Below are 18,574 nucleotides of genomic sequence, written 5' to 3'. Positions count from 1 at the left end.
CCATTGCTCTGAAGTAGAGAGTCACTCTTTAAAGCACAGCCATGCGTCTGCTAGCAGAGCAGGGCAGATCAGACTCACACATTGTCAATCGGGGTGGGCGAAGTTTCTTCTATGTAGGTGGCCAAAAGCTCCGGATCAGTGAAGTCTTTTGTTTGGTTTAAATATGTCACCCGCATCCGCGCCGGATAAAAGAGGCCAAAGCGGGCGCCCATCTTCTTTAGCTGGGGACGGAATGCTAGGAGTTGCTGCCGGGTTTTGACTGTGTTCTTATGAAGATCCGGGAGAATAAGAATCCGGTTACCCTCATAAGTAATGGGAGCCATAGATCTTGCTTTTTGTTGTATAGCAATAACTTGAGGGTATCTCAGGATTTTCATCACGATGGGTCGCGGTCGACGGTCGCGTGGGAGCCTGGAAGATGGCGACCGGTGGGCTCGCTCAATCTCGAAGTCGTGGGTGAATGAAAGATCCAGCAGTTTGGGGATGAACGCTTCGAGGAAGGTGACCATATTGTTTCCTTCCTGCCCTTCCGGGACCCCCAAAAGACGCAAATTGTTCCGGCGAGAACGATTACTCGCGTCTTCCATATCTTTCTCCAGGGCCAGCGTGCGTTTCACATGGCCCTGAAGTGCTTTAACATTAGCCTCCGTAGTTGCCGATTTGATTTCTAAATCAGCCAATTTGGATTTAAATGAAGACAAATCAGTGTGAATCACTGCCAGATCTTCTTTAAGCTCCGATATTGCATCTTTGGTGTCTGTCATAAGTTCTTGAACTGTTTTAATTGCTTCCCACAAGTCAGACATGGAGGGAGATGCAGCAGTATCAGAAGTCTCTGAATTGGAGTTTTTCGCCGGAGAAGGTGGGTCTGGCTTGTGTCTCTTGCCCTTAGTAGTTGAAGCCATAGTTCATACAGCTGAAGGTGGTAATTAGAGGGGTGAAAAACGAAAATATTGCAGCAAAAGAGCAAAAAGTAAAGAAAGGTTGCTGGAGCTAGTTGTTCAAGCGACCATCCCAGTCGGGCTCAACAGCGCCCCCCATATAAATTTTTTTAAATAAAATAAATAAACAATGTTCGGGTGCGCTAAGGGAGAAAATCCGTTTGCGGGCAGTAGCATAAAAGAGATGTCTTACAGAAGGAATATGTAAAAGAGGGTTCAGTCCGGAGATAGAAAGGAGGAGAGAGAGTTCTACAGGGTTTGGGCCATGACAGAAGAACAAGTGTTTCTATGAGTGTCCAAGAATACGTGCCTGAAAGAAAGGACCAGTGGCATAGCAAGGGTAGGAAACACCCGGGGAGGTTTTGCCCCCCCCCCCCCACGTGCCCTCATCCCTTCCCCCCCCACGCCACACTCGCGCCCTCCCTTTCCCCGTACCTCTTTAAATCTTTGCAAGCACGAGCAGCTTCTCTGGCCTGCTGCTCATGCCGGCGACCCAGAAGTGATTTCAGAGGGGGAGCCAGGCTGGAGAATTTGCTCACACCGGCGAAGATTTAAAGAGGCAGGGGAGTGGAAGGAAGGGAGGGTGCGAACGTGGCGTTGGCGGGGGAGGGGGGAGAGGTGCCAGCACCCCCCTCCCCCCCTACCAATCACTGGTCAGAAGATATTGCTGGGCAGACCAAAGCGCCTTGGCACACATTCATTTTTACACGTATAATCTGCAAAGTAATTTTCTAAAAGCCATTTTTACATGTGAAAATTTCATAAAATTATCCTTCCAACGTCCACCTGGCTCTTTACTTAATCAAGTAATCTCTCTTACCCAAGAAAGCAAGTTGACAAGATTCGTGGATTAGCTGCTCTCAATGAGAACTAACTTCATGGTCAAGATTTTGCCTGGTGGGGCTACGTTGGAGGTATGTTCCGGAGCCACTTCTGACTCCCTTTGGTTTTCTCTTACAGCGGATTTCTCCTATTCGGCCCTCTGTGGAATGCAGAAAGTGGTGAACAAATTTGCTGAAAACGGGTATTTTCGACAGTTTCCTGCAGTTAATGTCTCAGCCAGTAACAACACACCAGACGCCAGTGGGAAGAATAAGAGCCAGAGGCTGAAGGCCGGTAAGCCTTTACGTTTTCCAAGGCACAGTATTTTGAGATCTGACAGGGTTACCAGCTCTTTTCCATCAAGCTTGTTGTGGTGGTCTGTTTGGTCCTCCGTTTGCTCAGCTTCTGTATGTCATGGGAGCAGCGGCTAAATGTCAGGATGTTTTGCAACAAAACAAAGAGTCGTGAGAACCTATGGAGGTTCATAGCGCGCAAGACAAATGCACGTAGACAAACGCGCGGTCAGATGTGTGCAGGACTTTATAGCGCAAGACAATAGCGCGCTCAATTGTCGCTGCGCTCCATTGTCTTGTGTGGAGTTGTCATGCGCGCAATTGTCGTTGCGTTCAAGTGTCATTTTGCTCAATTGTCTTGCGCTGAGTTGTCATGCGCGCAATTGTCATTTTGCTCAAGTGTCATTGCGCTCAATTGTCTTGTGTGGAGTTGTCATGCGCGCAATTGTCGTTGCGTTCAAGTGTCATTTTGCTCAATTGTCTTGCGCTGAGTTGTCATGCACGCAATTGTCATTGCGTTCAATTGTCATGCGCGCAATTGTCATTTTGCTCAAGTGTCATTGCGCTCAATTGTCTTGTGTGGAGTTGTCATGCGCGCAATTGTCGTTGCGTTCAAGTGTCATTTTGCTCAATTGTCTTGCGCTGAGTTGTCATGCACGCAATTGTCATTGCGTTCAATTGTCATGCGCGCAATTGTCATTTTGCTCAAGTGTCATTGCGCTCAATTGTCTTGTGTGGAGTTGTCGTGCGCGCAATTGTCGTTGCGTTCAAGTGTCATTTTGCTCAATTGTCTTGCGCTGAGTTGTCATGCGTGCAATTGTCATTTTGCTCAAGTGTCATTGCGCTCAATTGTCTTGCGCTGAGTTGTCTTTGCGCAATTGTCGTTGTACTCAAGTGTCATTTCACGCAATTGTATTGCATTGAGTTGTCATGCACACAATTGTCATTGCGTTCAAGTGTCATTTCGCTCAATTGTCTTGCGCTGAGTTGTCTTTGCGCAATTGTCATTGCGTTCAAGTGTCATTTCACGCAATTGTCTTGCGCTGAGTTGTCTGCGCAATTGTCGTTGTACTCAAGTGTCATTTCGCTCAATTGTCTTGCGCGGAGTTTTGTTGCGCTCAATTGTCTTGCGCGGAGTTGTCATGCGCGCAATTGTCCACGCGCGTTTGTCTTGCGCACATTTGACTTGCCACCGAGGACGAGACTTGGGTTCAAATTTTGCTTTACTGATAGTAGCGCTGCTGAGGCCCTTTGGGCTTTTTTCTCCAGGATGTTTTACAAAACAGATCAAGTTCAGTTTATTTGATCTTCCACAAATATAGAACCAAGGTTAAAATCTAAGCGGTTTACAATATAATAAAAAAATATAAAAGGGGACAATAATACAAACACTACAAACGTTTCCGAAACATAAGAAAAAGAAGTTATGGATTAATTACAATAAAGTCTTCGGGTGTGGGAAAGAGGAAAAGGAAAAAAAAACATATAAGTATAGGGCAGTGGTCGGCAAACTTCAGCTCGCGATCCGCATGTGGCTCTTTAGCCACTTAAGTGCGGCTCGCGGGTCGACTACAGCAGGGGTGCCCAACCTGTTTCCCTTCCCTTCTCACTGCCCTTCCCCAAGTCACCGCCATTGGGGAACAGGCTGCCACTGCCACCATCGGGGAACAGGCCGGCGCCGAGTTCTGAGCTCTCCCTGCTTCCCTTCCCCGCGGGGCCGACCAACTCTCGCCACCCGACGTCAATTCTGACGTCGGAGAGGACGTTCTGGGCCACCCAATCGCTGCCTGGCTGGCCCAGAACTTCCTCTCCGACGTTAGAATTGACGTCGAGTGGCGAGAGTTGATCAGCCCTGCGGGGAAGGGAAGCAGGGAGAGCTCAGAACTCGGCGGCGGCCTGTTCCCCGATGGCGGCGGTGGCAGCCTATTCCCCTGTTTTATTGGCACCATATCGGTGGGAGAAGCAGGCTTTGAACTCTAGCTTTTCTGGTTTGCAACCTGCTGTTCCAATTACTCGATTACTCCCCCCACCTTGAGGATTTATGAGTTCGCCTTCTGGCCACCCTTATCAGCAGCTTCTGCTCGCTGGGGCCCGTTTGTTAATAAACTGCATTAGATTCTGATGCAGCATTTAATGCAGCACTGCACTGTTTGCATGCATTAACTGTTGGCATGCAATAATTTCTGTATTAAACACCTAACGGAAATTTCTATTAGGGAGCATGGTATGAGAAGAGCTGTGCTCAGCAGTTGGCAGTAGAAATTCTTTAACCTGGCCAGTAATGCAGTGCCGTCCTGCCGTCCTGCAAAGGTGTAGCTAACTGCATGATAGGCCTCGCCATTGAAATGCACATTAGTGATATTTTTCTGCGTTAACTGTGCAGCTACCAAACCCCAAAGTGCTGAAAACACTCCCAAAATGTAACATTGTACAACCAACATGCCATACCTGTGCCTGCTAATGTGCCTTGGGTACAAAGGCTTAGCACACTCTTCTTAATTATGACAGGAACAGCTATGCAGTTGATCACACGCAATTGGAAAAATTAGGACCCTCTTAATTTCACTTTTTGGTGGGCAAATCTAGGTTTAGTTTGTAAATATGAAAAAATGATCGCTGATTTGTCTGGGAGCACAAGAATATTCAAATTAGTGTGGGGGTTCATTGGCGTCTTTTGTAGAATTGTTGTGGTTTTATCTTTGCTGATATAGGACTTGTACATCCAGGGGTGGGGGGCTGGGTATATCTTTATATGATTCCGTGTTCTTTTCTCTGATGGTTGGGAGGGGAGGGGAGTATTTTTGGTTACTGATGTAAAGACTCTGAATGTTTATAAGTGCTTAATTGTTTATAGTCATGACATGTATGATATGTTGCACTTTTGTAAGATATGAAAATTCAATGAAGTTAAAAAAAAAAAAAAAAAAAAGCTTAGCACACTTTAAGTAAATAGCCCCCATCCCCCCTTATGTTTTAACATTGCTTTCATGTCCTCTCTGGCCTCCCATAAATCTTCCCTACTTTTGGTTAGTGTGGAGCTGCTTGATTTAATCTCCCACGCCGTGATGCTAGCATAGAGAGCTCGGGTGCCCACTCCTCCATGTTTACCAGGTTTGATTAGGCTGTTTTGTCTTATCTTTTAGATTTATGTCATGCCTCACCAAGACGCTTAATAGACAGTACAAATAATCCTCAGCAAAGACTGCCAACCCAAGCTGTGCCATGTGGGCTTTCGAGTAAGTTCTCCTACTTCCTGGAGCGATGTTGGCAAACCTGTGGCATGAGTGTGTGTGTGTGTTAATAATAATAATAACAGCTTATATACCGCAATACCGTGAAGTTCTATGCGGTTTACAAAAGATTAAGCAAAGGTACAGATTGACTGACTTCAAGAGGGGAAGAAGAAAGAGAAGTAATTAGACAGGAAATTCATTGTTGAGGAGAAAAGTGATCAAAAGGACAGTAGGTCGCTATTGAGAGGAAAGAGATAAGTAAATATTTAAGTTAAAAGTTTAAATTAAAAGTTAAGTGACATTCATAGCCGGTTCTAGAGGTACTTTGGAAACGCAACTGCCAAAAGAAAGTATATGATATGCCAGTGAACCTGGCACCATCTGGCCTAGTAATTAGGGAGTGTGTGATGCAGTGGTGAGAGCCACAGTTTCAGCGTGATGGCATCTCAGAAACTGGCCAGCGCAATAGTGGTTTTACACAAAAAATCCTGTAGGGCACATTTAGAATCGGTGACGTTCACTATTAGTTTGGAATCTCTGTTTGTATGCTCTTAAGTGGGACTTCTCTGTGTCTCGGATGGAAAAAAAAGGTATTTGTTTATGGATTAGCATTCATAGAAGTGAGATTCAAACCCCATGCTACTCTTTGTGACCCTGGGCAAGTCACTCAATTCCCCCCCCCTTTGCTCCAGGTACATTAGATAGAGTGTGAGCCCACGAGGACAGTTTGTCTTTATATATGGTGGGGCTCATTTTCAAAGCACTTAGACACACAAAGTACCATAGGTTTCTATGACACTTGTGCATCTGAGTGTTTTGAAAATGAGCCTCAGTGGGTCCTCAGTTGTGATTGGCTGGGGCTTGAGGTGATTGAGGCTAGTCATGCATTTGAATTTTGGCGGGAAAGTTTGTTGGTCACAAATTCTAATTGTGGTAGGAAGGAGGCTGGAAACTTTGAGAGGGAGGGAGAAGGTGTTGGTCCTCAGACCCAGTCCTTTTGTGACAAATGTCTTTTGGATGAGTGGTTGTCATGCTTTGTTTGTGAAGAGCCCTTTATCTCCATTGAAACATAGTAGATGACAGCAGATAAAGACCCGAATGGTCCATCCAGTTTGCCCAACCTGATTCAATTTAAATTTTTTAAATTTTTTCTTCTAGGCAAGAATCCAAAGCTCTACCCGGTACTGTGCTTGGGTTCCAACTGCCGAAATCTCAGTTAAAACTTACTCCAGCCCATCTAAACCCTCTCAGCCATTGAAGCCCTCTCCAGCCCAGCCGAAGTTGTCGGGGTGTCTTGCTACCTCACAGCACACCTTGAAGAAAGCCACAGCATGATGGCTGAAATGTCAGTTCTACCTACCCAGACACAGTGAGATCTGGACAACTGCAACAATAATGATGTCAGCTGCAGAAGCCTAAGAGAACTATCAGTGCAATAGTTGGTACAGCCTGGAACTAGTTAGTATTTTTCTCTACACTCCAGCAGATAGAAACGATGGTTTGGTGCAACTGAACTTGTTTTAGTATTTTTTCCTTGATCCTGCAGACCTGAATCCCACAGGGCCAAATTAGGGTGATAGTGTCCGAAGATCTAAAGGCGAAAAAACAGTGTGACAAGGCAGTGGCTGCTGCCAGAAGGATTCTGGGCTGTATAAAGAGAGGTGTAGTCAGTAGAAGGAAGAAGGTGTTGATGCCCCTGTACAAGTCATTGGTGAGGCCCCACTTGGAGTATTGTGTTCAGTTTTGGAGACCGTATCTGGCGAAAGACGTAAGAAGACTTGAGGCGGTCCAGAGGAGGGCGACGAAAATGATAGGAGGCTTGCGCCAGAAGACGTATGAGAAGAGACTGGAAGCCCTGAATATGTATACCCTAGAGGAAAGGAGAGACAGGGGAGATATGATTCAGACGTTCAAATACTTAAAGGGTATTAATGTAGAACAAAATCTTTTCCAGAGAAAGGAAAATGGTAAAACCAGAGGACATAATTTGAGGTTGAGGGGTGGTAGATTCAGGGGCAATGTTAGGAAATTCTACTTTACGGAGAGGGTGGTGGATGCCTGGAATGCGCTCCCGAGAGAGGTGGTGGAGAGTAAAACTGTGACTGAGTTCAAAGAAGCGTGGGATGAACACAGAAGATTTAGAATCAGAAAATAATATTAAATATTGAACTAGGCCAGTTACTGGGCAGACTTGTATGGTCTGTGTCTGTGTATGGCCGTTTGGTGGAGGATGGGCAGGGGAGGGCTTCAATGGCTGGGAGGGTGTAGATGGGCTGGAGTAAGTCTTAACAGAGATTTCGGCAGTTGGAACCCAAGCATAGTACCGGGTAAAGCTTTGGATTCTCGCCCAGAAATAGCTAAGAAGAAAAAAAATAAAATTAAATTAAATAAAAAATTTAAATTGAATCAGGTTGGGCAGACTGGATGGACCATTCGGGTCTTTATCTGCCGTCATCTACTATGTTACTATGTTACTATGTAGGAGCAATGGGATCAAGCCTGCTCTTGGGACCTGGAGAGTCCTTGGCCTTGGGGTGTAGTCCAGGGAAGGCCTGGATAGGAGTTGGGCCCACTGCTGGCAGCAGTGATTTCAGAGGAATTAGCAGGGCCCTGGCTGATTTGAGCCTTCCTGAGTTTGGGGGCTTTAGGGCAAGGGAAGGGTTGGCCTCCAAGCTCCCCACTTCTCCTCCTCTCACTGGTATCTTTGTTCTCCAAGGCAGCATTGGCAGAATGCTACCTAAAAACTGTTTTGTATATACTTGTGTTTCCCTTATAAAATGGATAATGCACCTTCTTGTAATTTGGGTATGCCTAAACCTTGTCACCTTTGTTCCATCAGTAAATATAAGTTTTCTAAAATTGCTGTTTTCATTTCATAGCTGGTTTTAAGAAAGGTTTGGACAAATTCCTGGAGGAAAAGTCCATAGTCTGTTATTAAGACATGGGGGAAGCCTCTGCTTGCCCTGGATCAGTAGCATGGAATGTTGCTACTCTTGGTTTTGGCCAGGTATTAGTGACCTGGATTGGCCACTGTGAGAACGGGCTACTGGGCTTGATGGACCATTGGTCTGACTTAGTAAGGCTATTCTTATGTTCTTAGATCAATCCATAGACTTACTGGTTATGCCCATCTATCAGCAGGTCCTTTGGATCCTCTGGAGTACTGTAGCTTTCCTCTTCAATATTCTCTATATCTGAGCAGGTGGATGGTTATAACTTGTGCAGCTGTCTGTCTGGTGCTTATACTTCATTACGGCATCTCTTGCTTGCACTTTTCATCCCCTCTCTCCCTTGCTCTCTCCTTTCACTCACCACCTTCTTCCCTCACTTATCTCACTTCTCTTGTTTTTCCACGTTAAATTGTATCCGATCCTTGCTCTCTCATCCTTCTCCCCTCTTCAGTTACTAATCTCTTTATCCCTTCTCTGAGCCCTCTCCCTTGTTTTCTCTTATGTCTGTCCTCATACCTTCTATTTCTCATTTCCTCCTTGCTTTTTCACTTCCTGTTTTCAATGGACTCTTCCCTTCCCTTCCAGCTATCCTCCCATCTTCCTCCTCTCTTTTGCTTCCAAACTACTCGATCATGCTGTTTGTAGACACATATTTCTGATCTGTCTTTCCTAAAGTTGTCGGCCATTTTTTTTTTGTATTATTCTTTTAAATATGTTATTGAAGGATTTGGAAATTTGATTTTCATGTGTGTTGATGATGGTTTGAAGAATGTTTTTTTTACTGGGGGGGGGTTGTTTTTCTTGCTTTGTGTTTGTTTAATTGGAAACCGTTGTGACTCCAGACGGTATATTAAGTTTTTAAATAAATAAATGCTGTGAACTGTCGCCATTTTAATTGGTTTTCATCTCCAGCTATTCTTGGTCCTCTGCCATCTGTATTTCACATTCTAAGGAAACAGCTCTTTGCAAAGTCTCCAGTGACCTGTTCTTGTCCAGTACAATATTTATTTATTTTATTCAATTTTCTATACCGTTCTTCCAGGGGAGCTCAGAATAGTTTACATGAATTTATTCAGGTACTCAAGCATTTTCCCCTGTCTGTCCCGGTGGGCTCACAATCTATCTAACGTACCTGGGACAATGGGGGATTAAGTGACATGCCCAGGGTCACAAGGAGCAGCATGGGTTGGAACCCACAACCTCAGGGTGCTGAGGCTGTAGCTTTAACCCTTGCACCACACTCTCCCCTTAAATGCAACAGATGTGTTCTTCAGTAATGTAATTTGTACAGGATTCCTCCCCTTGATTTTTAGTGCTTTGTGGGTAATTGTGCATGATTAACCGTGACTATTCTCATCATAGCGGAGACATTCTTCCTGCCAGAATGGAGCAGCAACACCGCTGGACTGCAAAAGTCACTCTTGAATGAGGAACTGAACTGGACTGAGAATGGTAAGATTTCTGGTTTGCAGGCTTTTCTAGTGCATGATCTGTGAAAAGTAAAACCAGCACCTCTTGTTAGTCTGCTTTGAAACCTGTGTTTTCGTGTACACCACCTTGCTCATTTATCAAGCTTGATGGACCTTTGTCTGACCCTGTATGGCAATGCTTAGGCTCTTATGTTCACAGAGCTGGAGCTTCTTTCATTCTAGAAACTTTTAGGGAACCTAGCCGATGTAATGTCCTATTGTTTGGCTTGGTTATGGCACCTCTTCCTGCCTCTAACCCTCTTGATCTTTTCCAGCAGTGGATTCCTCATACTCTGCCCTCAGTGGAATGGAGAAAGTGGTCAGTGATTTTGCCGAAACTGGATCTGTCAGTCCCCTTGTCGTTGTGAAGACCCCAGCTAGTGACAGAGTACAAGAAACAAGTGTGAAAAATAAGACTGACAGAGCAGAGGCTGGTAGGTCACTAGCAGCATATCTTAATGCCCTATTTTGAAAAAGAAAACTACCAGGAGACTTCCAGTCTGTCCCTGAAGGTGGTGGTGTTTCTGCAAAATAATGATGGCATCTCAGAAAGTGGCCAGCGCAATAGTGGTATTACACCAAGAATCCTGTAGGGCACAATGACGAGTGCCTACTATCATACGCTGACAACATTCTCCTCATTCCTACCGAAAGGAAGTCCAGTGACACCCCTCTGAAAATAGCCAACAATATGGGCTACACTTAATAAACTCAAGCTAAACACAATGAAGACCAAAGTATTATGATTTCATGTTCTGTGCAAACAGTTCCTACAACAGTCACCTTACCCTCAGGAACTAAACTAGACATTGACAAAACTTCCAAAATTCTTGGAGTCACATTGGACTCTATTCTTTCCTAAGATCCTCAAATCTCCAACTTATACAGTATGAGAAAACTCAGACTGATCAGACCTTTCTTCCACAAACATCACTTCATAATTTTAACACAAATGCAGATACTGTCTCAATTAGACTACTGCAATTTTCTCTGTGCAGGCATAAATTCTGCTCTCGTCCACAAACTACAACAAATTCAAAACATGGCAATATGACTTATCTTCAAACTAAGAAAATTTGACTCCATATCGCCTTATTACAATAGCCTTCACTGGCTACCTATCGCTGCATATATTAACTTCAAAATATCATGCATAATGTACCACATCTTATGTGCTTGCTCTGCAGAAGCTCTCTTTTCATCAATTCCTGGTCCATCTCAGCTAGAAACATCAAGAAACTCCTGATCCTTCCATAACCAAAAGGAATTAAATACAAGCACATATTTAACACATTCACCACTTACATCGGCACAAAGAATGGGAGCAGCCTTCCAGTAACTATCAAAGCAAAACACCACTACCTTATATTTCAGGAAAAAATAAAAAGCTCTCTTCGGGACAATATACTCCATTGACCATGGATAAAAACTCTGTTTCTTCAACAAGTGTCATAACTCCACTAAGGCTTCCTTTTATGAAACTGCGATAGCAGTTTCTAGCGTGGGAAGCCGCGCTGAATGGCCCACGCTGCTCTTGACGCTCATTGAGTTCATATGAGCGTCGGGAGCAGCGCAGGCCATTCAGCGCGACTCCCCGCGCTAGAAACTGCTATCGCAGTTTCGTAAAAGAGGGGGTAAGTGTATTTGTACCACTAATGTCATCTTCATATCTCCTCATCTTCTTTATAATTCTCTTCCTATTAATTACTGTCCACTTATCTTGCACTTGTCAACACATTTTGTTTTCCTATTGATTTGTATGTCGCCTTGAATCTAGTCAGGTATAGAGTGACTCATAAATTTTAGATTAGATTATTTGGAATTGGTGATGTTCAATGTTCGAAATATCTGTTTGTATGCCCTTAAATGGGTCTTCTCTGTGTCTCGGGTGGAAACAGAGCTACTCATTTATGGATTAGCATTCTGAGAAGTGAGGTTAAATTACGTATGATCCAAATGACTTTTGATGCAAAGTCTATGGGTACTTTTTATCTGTGCCTTTTGAACCAACTTTTAAAGTGGAAATATGCACTTACATTTCACTTTGAAAATTGCCTGAAGTGCATTGCAGAGACTTGCAACTCTGTGTGGCCAGTGAAGTCTTATGTTAGCTGCAGTGCATCATCACCTCTCCTGCCATAGGGATCTTATGTGACACACTGAAGAGCTACATAGAGATGAGAGAGTCACGGGTTTTCTGCTGGCTGGTATTTGGTTAGCTTAGCTGGTTTTCCTTCAGAGAGGCCTGGTAGCCTGCAGAAGCCACTGCTTGCCCTGGATCGGTGGCATGGAATGAGGCTGCTATTTGGGTTTTTGCCAGGTACTTGTGACCTGGAGTGACCTGGATTGGCCTCCGTGAAGACGGAATACTGGGCTAGATGTACTTACCTTAAGCTGGCTGCTGTGAGGACCAGTTTTGTGCCAACCACTGGCCTAGATTGGCTTTATGGTTGTTATCCTTGTTGAGCATACTCTGTTTTACCTACCAACTTGTCATTCCCTCAGTATTTATTTATTTATTCATTCGGTGTATATACTGTTCTCCCAAGGGAGCTCAGAACGGTTTACATGAATTTATTCAGGTATTCAAGCATTTTTCTCTATCTGTCCTGGCAGGCTCACAATCTATCTAATATACCTGGGGCAATGGGGGGATTAAGTGACTTGTCCAGGGTCACAAGGAGCAGCGTGGGTTGGAACCCACAACCCTAGGGTGCTAAGGCTGTGGCTTTAACCACTGCACCACTCTCTCCCTCATCTGTAGTCCCCTACCCTCTCTACCTCATCATGCTCTCTGTAATTCTGTAGGTCAGTCGTAATTAGATTGTAAGCTCTTTTGAGCAGGGACCATCTCTTGCGTGTTTAATGTACAGGGTTGCATGCATCTGATAGCACTATAGAAATAATAAATAGAATTAGTAGTAGTAATATCACTGTGTAATAGTTTGCATCCAATACCCAGAGAGGGTATGAACATAATGCTTTATTTTCCAGGTTTGTGCAAGGCTTCACCTAGTTACTCGGCAAACATTTCAAATGACCTCCGTCACCGGCAGCATATTCAAACTATACTGTACATACCTCCAGGGATGGGTAAGTGCATTTATTCCATACGGAGCCCTAGACAGAGAAAATGAAGTTGCTTACTTGTCCTAAAATGGAGATTGTGAACTATGACATCACAGTAACCCTTGGATACAACTAACCTGCTGGGCAGTAAGAGAAGTTCTGCGAAGGAAGGCTCCTTGAGTCACTGCTAGATTGCATTGAGTAATTCTGGTCTGCACAGTAGTGACGATGAGAAAGCGTTATATAGCATTCTTAATGTTTTCAGAAGCAGTAAAGAAGCTAATGTTGGTATTCCTTTAGGCCAGAAATACAGAAATAGCAAATATTTTCTAAGCTGAAGCCATAAGATGACATCCACCCACCTTCCTTGCTGCCAGATACTCTGATTCCATGGCCAGTCACCCCCTCCAGCCTAGCTATCGGAGCGTACAAATGCGATATCTCTGTCAATAGCTGCCAAAGAGATCAAATGCCCCTGCAGCGTTGCCTTTAATCCCTCCCAAACCGCCCCTGGTGATGCCTCACCCCTAACATTAATGTATAAATACTACTGTAGAAGAAAACGCAGCTTGGCGACCACCCCGGTTCATTCAACCTCCAAAACTTCTGGCCTTGATCTTCTCCTATCTTTTTTATGATGACCATGAGATTGGTTCTATCCCTGCTCGAGATACCCAGGGTAGCAAGTTTGGTTCCACAAACAAATAATCAAGTCTAGAGTAAGAACTATGAACCCGAGAATAATGTATCTAGTCCTAAACCTGTGGGTTCAACCATTACCACCCAAGGGCTCTCTCATGGCTGTCCTATCCCTGGCCCCAAATGATATCCCATCTCCAGAGTTGTCAAAGCAGGATGCAAAGGTGAGGTTAAAATTCCCACCCACCACTAAAGTCTCCTCCTTCTGTTGTAAAATTATTGGAACAAGAGTCTGGAGGAAACCACCCTGTCCTTTATTAGGGGCATAGATGTTGTCCCCGTTAATGTATAATACAAGAAGCAAATATCTACCCTGGGGTTCTCGTTGCACCATGTGCACTTCTACCATCAACCCCTTTACAAAAAGAATGCTTCATAGAGGTTCCCACCTGGGACGCCCAGTAGGATATAGGAAATCTGGGCTCCCTCATAAGGGATTCATACCTCCAGAGGAGAGGCATTTCTTGCAAAAAAATAAACAAGTTCGATTTCTTGTCAGCTCCCTAAAAAGAGCCTTGTGTTTGTGAGAGGTATTCAGTCCTCTTAACATTGTAAGACACAATTTTACAACTCACAGATTCCATTAACCATTCACCAAATGTAACCTACAGAAGCTTTCAGCACCCCCAAGCCCCTCCCCATCTATCCCCTCTCCTCCAAATGATGTTGTGGGATCCAATTGCCATCCTGCTAAGAGATATAAGGAAGTAACCGCCCCCAGTAGCCTAGTTCACAGTTCTTCCATACTGCAGGAAGCCAACCCATGGCACAACCTTCCACACAATCACTCAGCCCAATATGTATCTCTCCTTTACATTCAAGCTCACTCTCCTCTCCCCTAAGTCTTTGTTCACCCATCAAATATCTCTTCCAGTCACTCTGCAAATAAAGGACTGACAGTCAAAGATTATGATGTGTCGATTCTACCTTTACTACCTCTGGGATCTTAGTCAACCTTTGTCATGTTCTGATTTAGTCAAGCATAAATAATGTTGAGAGGAAGTGACATCACCAGCAAGGATGGAAGCCTAGAATGAGGGCTTTGTTCTTAGCCTCTATAATAATTCCTGTTTATAGAAGCCAAAACTTTTACCGGGCTATACGTTCCTTATTGGCTGACAGAACAAACTTGTGAGCCCCAGTGCAGTTCATATTCTCATCCTCACTCCATAGAGTAGTCCTGAAATTCCAAACGAAAATAGGATCTCTCAGCTCTTTCCCGGTCATACTGCCCAGTTATCAGCATTGGGCTTTGCTGGTCTGGATCCACCACCTGCTCGCTACATTCGAAATCCGGCTAACCATTTTCTGATCACCTGGAAGCACTCTGATTCTCTAGCCACCACCAAGATTTCAATGCCTTCCTTCTACAACAAACTCTTGGCATCTTCCAATGATGTTACCTGCTTGTGGACCCCGTTGATTGTGATGAGAAGTCCAAAAAGAAAGGACCAACGGTAGTGAATGTTTGCCTTGGACAAGGCCTAGGTCACTTCCCAAAATGACCTCCTTTTCTGTGCTAGTTGCAAGATCATGATAAGAGTTCCACAGTACAGTACATCCATTTTAGTTAAGGGTCCGCAGTTCATGAGCTTGGCGCAAGATGTGCTCCTTCAATAAGAAGCTTTGCAAACAGATAACTATATCTAGGGGGTCAATCTGTGTTGCGGGGACCCAAAGCGCCTCTCAATGCCTAGGCTTAAATTCTCATCATACAGAAGCCACTGGCCTATATTGGTCACTAATTCATGTGGGTCTTTGAAGATTCTGGTGTCTGGTATTCCCCACACCCTGAAGTTGTTCTGCCAAGTACAGTTTTCAAGATCTTCTATTTTGTCAACCATCTCCTGTAGCTCTGCATTCACATCCTCTATGCCTTTCTGGGCCCCTACCACTGTGTCCTCACATGCCTCCATCGTATCAATTCGGGTCCCTATATCTATCAAAGCACTTTTCAGTTCTTGAATGGCCTCTTTCTCCTATGCAGCCACCGCTGAAATCTCCACCTTCTCTCTGAAATCCAGGCCAGCATATCTGCTTTAGTAAGTGGTTTCAGCCAAGTACTGTCCATGTGCTTCAGCAACAGCCACCGGTGTAGCAAGTTGTTCAGAGAGCTCTGCTTATGGCCCTACTTCAAGTGGCATTTGACCCACCACTGATTCATCTAAGCAACCCACTACCTTAGCCAGCTCCGATTTCTTTTGAGACATCATCCAGGATCTCTGATCAGCACGGCATCTGCAGCCAATAAGGAAAGTGCATCCCGGTAAAATTATTGGCTCCTACAAACAGGAATTTTAGAGGCTACAGACTGAGTCCTCGTTCTAGGCTTCCATTCTTGCCGGTGATGTCACTTCCTCTCAACATTATTTATGCTTGACTAAATCAGAACATGACAAAAGTTGACTAAAATTCCAAAGGTAGTAATGGTAGGATCGACACATCAGAACCTTTTCGCAGAGTTGTACTATCAGAACATGCTGTAAAGTAAAATGAGAGATTTTTGCAGTAAATTTAAGAGTAAGTGGGAAGAGAAATATAATTATCTCTAAAAGAATAGTGAATTCTGTGGAAAGAACTATTTAATAAATGACAGCAGATAAGGACCTGAACGGGTCATCCAGTCTGCCCTATAATTACACATATTACAATTTTATGATTAAATTAAAATGTCTTTTTTTCTTTGTTATTTCTGGGCCATAGACTACTAGAGTTGTTGTCGAAGCTCAGTCCATCCTATCCAAACCATCTCATCGTTTGTGGGATCTCAGAAACCAGCTTGGTAGTTGGTAAAGAAACCTAAGCCAAGACTTGTATGGTTCCATATTTCAATCATTGATCCTTGTGCCCTCCTCCTTCCTGTTCTAATTATTAAAACTATTTATTTAAGTCAATCCTAAAAGTTGTTCACTTTGCTCTCTAGGCTTCCAAAACATTGAATAGATAAAGAATATATATCACTAGTTTTTTAGCCCGTTACATTAACGGGTGCTAGAATAGATGTGTAGACTTAAGCATTTCTTTCTTTCTGTCTCTCTCCCTGCCTGCTGTCTGTCTTTCTTTCTGTCTCTCCCCCTGTCCAGCAGCACCCCTTCCCTGCTCCCCCTGTCCAGCAGTAGCCCTTCTCCCTTCCTTTTAGCTCCCCCCTGTCCAGCAGCACCCCTTCTCCCTTCCTTTTAACTCCCCCCTGTTCAGCAGCATCCCTTCCCTTCTCCCTCTGTCCAGCAGTAGCCCTTCTCCCTTCCTTTTACCTCCCCCCTGTTCAGCAGCACCCCTTCCCTGCTCCCCCTGTCCAGCAATAGCCCTTCTCCCTTACTTTTATCTCCCCCCTGTCTCTCTCAGGCAAGATCTCCTCCTTTTTACCTCCGGCTCCTTCACAATGCACAAAGACACGCAGATTGAAGTGTGCATGCACGCTAAGGGTTTTATTATAGTGGATATATATATATAATATATCATATTGTTACATCGCTTCGAGGGATCTCTGGTGGCCTGGCTTCCTTCCTCGGCCCTGTGTCTTCAACTGTTTGGACTGCCTGCCTCGGTGGACTCACTTATCTGTCTTTGATGGCCTCCGATCTTGGGCACTGTCTCTCCATCAGGCAGAGGTTGACTGTCCTACCTGTCAGGATCGAATTTGGCTACGGTGAATTGAAATCATCTTCAAAGACTTTATTTTATTTTATGTTCTCCTGTCCTTTTTATTTAATTTATAAGTAACTGCATCTAGTACATAGCTCCAACTGATGGGTCTGGCCTGAGCCACTTATGATATATCCTATCTCTTTATCTTATCTCTAGCTTTCCTATCACTAATGGAGTTCCTTTCCTAATTTATCTGTGTTGTATTATAAACCGCATGGATTGGTGATATGCTTAAGCAGTATAACAAATGTTAATAAAACATAAAACACTGTATCATCAAATAGAAGATACGTGATATATGTTTATCTATTCAATGTTTTGGAAGCATAGAGAGCAACTTAAATAAATAGTTTTAATGAGTGAATACTCCATATTTCGAACAGGAAGGAGGCGGGCACAAGGATCAATGATTGAGATGTGGAACCATACAAGTCTTGGCTTAGGTTTCTTTACCAATTTACTGAGCTAGTTTCTAAGATCCTCTTCCTCCTTTCATCACACTCTATGTATTAGACTGTGGGCTTCTCCCTGTATTGTTGGAATTTTTCCGTATTAATCCCACTTACCATCTATTCGTAAAACAGTGTGTGACTGTAACAAAGCCCCAAGGTGTCTCAGCTACCTTCTTTGGCACTGGTTGAATAGGGGGAAGAAAACCACAAATGAAATTAGAAAGATCTGTTGTTGTCATGCCAGTAGATGAAATGGACTGAGGAGGAGGGACATCAGTTGCTAGGGAGAGAGCATTTGCACGTGCCCGGAGAGCTTTTTCTGGTCTCTTCTGAGCTTTGAGGAAAAGAGTCCGGTCTGAACCATCAGGAGGATGTTAACCAATATGTGTGTCTGATTATATCCTGCTTGTCCATGGTGAAAGCACCATTATCTGTATTTATTTGATAGAGCCCCCACCAAGAGTTACGTAAATGTTTTTATCCCTTGGTGTCCCCCAAATTAGGTAAGGGTCCATTTCTGTGATTGTTGAGATCATCTTGAAGCAGGGATGTAACCAGACACCCTGTTTTGGATGAGCCTGGACCCAGGTTGGGTGGGCAGAACACAGCCCCAGAGGTGATTCCACCGCCTGCACAATTCCCTCCCCTCCCCTCCAGTCTCTGAAGCTGTTGCCCCCTCCCCTCTCCAGTCTCAAGCCGCCACCTCTCCTCCCTCCAGTATCTCAAACTGCCCTGCCCTCCTCTCCGGATTCTCAACCCACGTTTCATACCTTCACCGGCAGTGAGCCGCATGACTGATTTCCACTGCTCACACCGGCCCCACAGCATTCCTTCTGACGCAATTTGCTCTTTCCACCTAGGCAGAGTAACTCGGAAGGAGGGCTGTGGGGCCGCCACATGCAGTGTGAATCAGTCATGCTGCTCGCTGCTGGTAAAGAGCTGCTTTGTGAAAGGGATGCGGTTTCGGTGGTGGCACGGCTTGAGACTCCAGAGCAGAGAG

General features: G+C 44.4%; 1 protein-coding gene across 15 annotated transcripts in view; it reads left to right on the top strand.

Moving 5' to 3' along the window:
• Positions 1–18,574, top strand: part of LOC117354441 — a 238,688-nt gene that overhangs the window by 176,772 nt on the left and 43,342 nt on the right. For 13 of the 15 annotated variants that reach the window (XM_033932006.1, XM_033932001.1, XM_033931998.1 and 10 more), the window contains 5 exons: positions 1,902–2,057; positions 5,200–5,292; positions 9,603–9,692; positions 9,985–10,143; positions 12,704–12,802. In XM_033932006.1, coding sequence (XP_033787897.1) covers positions 1,902–2,057; positions 5,200–5,292; positions 9,603–9,692; positions 9,985–10,143; positions 12,704–12,802 — 597 coding nt within the window. The remainder of the gene's footprint in view (positions 1–1,901; positions 2,058–5,199; positions 5,293–9,602; positions 9,693–9,984; positions 10,144–12,703; positions 12,803–18,574) is intronic. The other 2 variants (XM_033931995.1, XM_033932004.1) reach the window with 2 other exon arrangements.

The sequence above is a fragment of the Geotrypetes seraphini genome, chromosome 2, assembly GCF_902459505.1.
Source record: "Geotrypetes seraphini chromosome 2, aGeoSer1.1, whole genome shotgun sequence".
Lineage (NCBI taxonomy): Eukaryota > Metazoa > Chordata > Amphibia > Gymnophiona > Dermophiidae > Geotrypetes > Geotrypetes seraphini.
The sequence above is the reverse complement of the archived record's forward strand: the minus strand, read 5'-3'. Positions and strand labels throughout refer to the sequence as shown.